We start from the raw sequence: 5,554 nt of genomic DNA, 5'->3' as shown, positions 1-5,554 counted from the left end.
AACCCTTTTAGTAATTTCTAAATTAATTTTGAAATGTGATATGCGAATACCTGCAATATTTCATACTTAAAGTATTACTTTATTGAAAGACGGATCTGAGGTGACTTTTCAGTCATTGAGTTTTGAGTTGACTTAGTAAAAAGGTCATTTTCTTTCTACACATCATGAGTATTTTGGTAATTCTAATTTGTATTTTTCAGCAAATTTTCTGTATGTAGAATAAAGAAGAAATTTACCAAACCCAAAATGCAATCATTTCCTCAATATACTGGCTTGCGCATGGTTGGGGATTCCCCGTGTTCTATTTTTACTCTAGTCTCTACCTTTGAACCAGCTGACAGTGAGAATTGGGAATTTCCAAACCCAGCGAAAATTTCTATCCTTTCCTTATTGTTAGCTGCTTTTTCGAGTTGGGTGTTTTCTTGCAAAGAATAATCAACGAATAACTTCGGCAAAATGGATAATAAGTTTAAAGAAGACTTCGAGTTAGAAACAGACGATGTGGAAGTCGATTGTGCCATTATTGAACCTGTACATCCGATACCCCCTGCGGATTTATCAAAAGAATTGCCAACAAAGGACATTCGGTTAAGCAGCATAGATAGTGGATTTGATTCAGTAACATCTTATAATTCTGCATTTGATTCTGGACTTATTAATGACTTTGCAAAATTAAAATTAGGAAAAATCAACGAGACTGAAAACGAAGACCCTTCAAGCTTATGTGATTTATATGACGAAAAAGTAAAATCTAACATAGAAGAAGGTTCAAAACAATCAGTGGAAATACAAGAAAATACTGAAAATGAAGATCTTTTATTGGAAATCTTCAAACCGGATAAGGATGGCGACTCGTAAGTGATATTTTATAAAACAAACATCCGTGTTGAATAACATGGTCAAATGTAATTTAAGTCAATTAATTGCATAGTTTAAATATTTCAATCTTGCCGAAATGTAAAAAAAGATTATGCAAAAAATGTAAAATTCCCAACTGTATTAGTGCTTTGTAATCTCGTATGTCATAGATAGAAAATTCCCATTTATCGATTTTTTTTGTTTGTTTGACCTAGTTGCGTGGCAAATGATCATGCGCAGTATAGATTATATCATACATGGGTTTGATGATGGAATTTTATGTTACTCATTTTTAATACAAACTTTGGCGGGAGTGTCATAAAACGTAAAAAGTCATAAACTAGCGTGAGGTGTACTTATATACCTTGTGACCTATGTGTCAGTAAGGAAAACGTTAAGAAAAAATAATAACAAAATAAATGAAGACTTGCCTTTTTATAACGACTTATTGGCTTACATGTAGATCTAGAAATATTTTTCGGTATTTTTGTTATTTTGTTTTTTTTTTTGTATAAATCAGTCATGTATAAATTTTGAATGAATAAATATTTTTTAATATTTTTAATAAACTTATCACGGATATGTCCTGTCTTTATACACAACCAAATGTCCTTACAATATTTTAAGATTTATACTATATTTGTTCTGCAATTTTTTTCCAGGCAGCTACACATGGCAATCATCCAGTTGTTAGCACCTATAGCTCTCTACTTCATAAATCTAGTTCCAAGTCATCACTGGCTTAACCTTCCAAACAATCTTTTGCAAGTTCCTCTTCATTTAGCAACAATAACTCGCCAGGCTATGATCGTCAGGAAATTAATGACAGCGGGAGCTGACATCGTAGTCCGTGACTACAAAGGAGACACGCCCTTACATATCGCCTGTCGAGAGGGGTTTGACGATATTGCAGGAATTCTTTTGATGCCAATACAATACAATGAAACTGGTGAAATACGATACGAAATGGAACAACAAAAAGTACCTCAGGACGTAGAGCTAATGAATTATAACGGTAAGACTGCAACTGTTTAAAAAAGTATTTTTTTAATTTTATTTTTCTCTAATTTCTTTTTTTGTGATATTTATTACAAACAAGTATATGTAAATGTCTCCCTTTTATGTTATGACAGTGATATAATACTGTGCTTTCAGACTGTGCTGGTAGGCATTGCTACTAGTTAATCTTGAAAATTCAAACAAATCTATAGAACGGGGGGGGGGGGGTACTTTATTGTCCCACTCCCACTAAGCATCTTCCACAGCCAATGTCAATACATGTGTATTACTAAATGATAAAGTAGTTTTTTTTATAAGCCTATAACAAATATTTATTAAATCTTAATGTAACATTTTCATCTTTTACAGGCCAGTCTTGTTTACATCTGGCGGCAGAACGATGTCATTTACCGATTCTACGACTGCTATTACAGAATAATGCTGATATTAATATCAAGGTACGTAATCTTTTTAAAGAACACATCTTTTACTTCCTTGAGTGATAAGTTAAATCAGCCTTAGAATATATATAGGGTTTTCTTCTTAAACTTCTTAGTATCAGTTACGTTATCAAGGACGTAGAAAAGGAAGTTATATTATATGATATTTATAAAGGGGAACATATCAATACATGTAAAGAAACTCGCAACTTTTTTTCGATGATGAAAAATAAATGGATGTTTTGCATTTTTTTCAGGATGGTAAATGTGGGAAAACTATTTTACACTATGCAGCAGAAACCAGGAACAGTGTTCTTTTAGAGTTCCTTTTACAGCAGCGTGAAAGAATTGATTTAAATTCTACAACTTACGGAGGATTGACAGCCGTTCAATTGGCTGATGGGCGTGACTTTAGTGATGTTGTTTCAATACTAAGGAGGAGTGGAGCCATTTATACGCCCTTACCTGTTGAGGAAAATGATAGTGATGAAGAAATGGTTAGTATAAATTACTTCCTTTAGTATTAAATGACAGATTATTTGACAGTCAGTGATGATTTATTAAAGTTTTCAATTTGTTGGAAAGTTTTTGCAAATCCTGTATTTCTTAATAGAGGGTTAACCTTATTGTCATTCACCGAGGAAATAAAGTTGAGTTTGTACCTATGACGTCTATGAAACAAGGAGATGCAAAGTATACGCCAATAAGACAGCAACTTAACAACAACAACAAAAAATGTCTATACAATAAAATCACCTCTAGTCTATAGAAAAATTGTGAATAAAATAGAAGACACCCTCGAAATTACGGGCACGTGATCTTTTTTAACATTCGTTTCAAAGTTTACATTGTCAACTGAAGTGCTGTACATGTAAGACTTAAGTTGAAAGAAGGGCTGTACATGTAAGACTTAAGTTGAAAGAAGGGCTGTACATGTAAGACTTAAGTTGAAAGAAGTGCTGTACATGTAAGACTTATAAGTTGAAAGAAGTAAGAAAACTGCATTCGTCAAGTGCCTGTGCTTTCAAGATGCTGGGGTCGATGAGTTTTATTTCTAACCACTTTTCTTTTTTTCTTTTTCAGAACTAGTAGGCCCTGCAAAGCAAAGCAGATATGTGGCCTACAAGAATGTGCAACCTGAAGCACCAGTGCCCAGCTAGAATGGTACCGCCTTTGATCCAAGTGTCATGATGCAGAATCTGCGTTCAGTGTTTCAGAAATTTTTACAATTTCCAGAAATAAATCAGATGCTTGAAACTATATGATCTTGGATATAAAGTAGAAATGGAGAAGTTCAGAACTTTATTTAAAAGACATTAAATTCGTTTGGTTGTAAGGCAGCAAAGAAATAAATTATATGATTACATATTTGTTATGGAATGAGCAAGAGTGTTTGTAAATGCAGGGGATGTTTGTGTTCCTTTTAATTCTGTAAACATTTATTATTTCAGTGATATAAGCATTCTTATTTCACATTGACATGACATATATATGACATATAAAATATCAAGACAATTACATTATACTAATAACAAATAAACATTAAGCATCAGTAATTTTTTTTTAAATATAAATATTAACGTTGCAAAGGCCATTATATTAAAGTGATTTAAGGACAGTTTATTGATCATTTATTCTGTATGTTTACTCGTGCAAATTGAGATGTATTTTTCTTTTACTAGACCAAGGAGGTTGCTATTGCCAATATTATGTGAATAAAATAGATTAAAACTGACTCAGGGTCACTTCATAGAGTTAATTTGAAATCAGAGATCTTATTGCCAACAGTTGGGGCCTTATTTAAAATAATGTTTTATGGGTTCTTTTAACTAAAAGATATAAATAATTATTGGGAAACTGTTAGTTGCTATTAATATATTCCTCAATCCGAAATTTACGAACTAAAATAACTGGAAATTCCCTGAATTGATGATTTGACCCATTTTCATTGTTTCTCTGAAAATAAAAATTTTAAGAAATTCGATCTTCTGCAAATTTCCGAGTTAAAGAGTTTCAGTTTGATGAGATTTCCAAATTCACTCTTTCTCTTGTTCATTTGTGGGTCTCAGTTTATAAAAGATTACGAAATGAATGTCAATGTTCATGAGTTCAAAAGGGACTTGGCATAATAAATTACAACAGAAACGTAAATAAACGGATAATTTCAGGCATAGGTGAATGAGACAACACAACAACACTATAAAACAAGGTTTCCCACCTTAACCCTAAGGTAAATGAGACAACACAACAACACTATAAAACAAGGTTTCCCACCTTAACCCTAAGGTAAATGAGACAACACAACAACACTATAAAACAAGGTTTCCCACCTTAACCCTAAGGTGAATGAGACAACACAACAACACTATAAAACAAGGTTTCCTACCTTAACCCTAAGGTAAATGAGACAACACAACAACACTATAAAACAAGGTTTCCCACCTTAACCCTAAGGTAAATGAGACAACACAACAACACTATAAAACAAGGTTTCCCACCTTAACCCTAAGGTGAATGAGACAACACAACAACACTATAAAACAAGGTTTCCCACCTTAACCCTAAGGTGAATGAGACAACACAACAACACTATAAAACAAGGTTTCCCACCTTAACCCTAAGGTGAATGAGACAACACAACAACACTATAAAACAAGGTTTCCCACCTTAACCCTAAGGTGAATGAGACAACACAACAACACTATAAAACAAGGTTTCCCACCTTAACCCTAAGGTGATTGAGACAACACAACAACACTATAAAACAAGGTTTCCCACCTTAACCCTAAGGTAAATGAGACAACACAACAACACTATAAAACAAGGTTTCCCACCTTAACCCTAAGGTGAATGAGACAACACAACAACACTATAAAACAAGGTTTCCCACCTTAACCCTAAGGTGAATGAGACAACACAACAACACTATAAAACAAGGTTTCCCACAACACAACAACACTATAAAACAAGCTTTCCCACCTTAACCCTAAGGTGAATGAGACAACACAACAACACTATAAAACAAGGTTTCCCACCTTAACCCTAAGGTGATTGAGACAACACAACAACACTATAAAACAAGGTTTCCCACCTTAACCCTAAGCAACGCTTCTTTCACTATGTAGTTTATTTGGCCGTGGAAGTATACCTAAATGTTCACCGAGAGCTGCGAAGTCTGTTAACATTTTTTTAAAGATTGTGAACTTTGAATACCACGTGCTTAATATTAAATCTGCGTCAAAAGATAACAAAATTTT

General features: G+C 33.3%; 1 protein-coding gene across 1 annotated transcript; it reads left to right on the top strand.

Annotated features, from left to right (window-relative positions):
- The first annotated feature begins 313 nt into the window (after positions 1-313).
- On the top strand, positions 314-4,032 carry LOC127698177 (NF-kappa-B inhibitor cactus-like). Its single transcript, XM_052201528.1, has 5 exons — positions 314-854; positions 1,521-1,873; positions 2,227-2,315; positions 2,555-2,794; positions 3,381-4,032. The coding sequence occupies exons 1-5, from the start codon at positions 457-459 to the stop codon at positions 3,384-3,386; spliced, it is 1,086 nt and encodes a 361-aa protein (XP_052057488.1). The 5' UTR covers positions 314-456; the 3' UTR covers positions 3,387-4,032.
- The last annotated feature ends 1,522 nt before the right edge of the window (positions 4,033-5,554 follow it).

This window comes from Mytilus californianus, unplaced genomic scaffold (genome assembly GCF_021869535.1).
Source record: "Mytilus californianus isolate M0D057914Y unplaced genomic scaffold, xbMytCali1.0.p SCAF_4, whole genome shotgun sequence".
Lineage (NCBI taxonomy): Eukaryota > Metazoa > Mollusca > Bivalvia > Mytilida > Mytilidae > Mytilus > Mytilus californianus.
The sequence above is the reverse complement of the archived record's forward strand: the minus strand, read 5'-3'. Positions and strand labels throughout refer to the sequence as shown.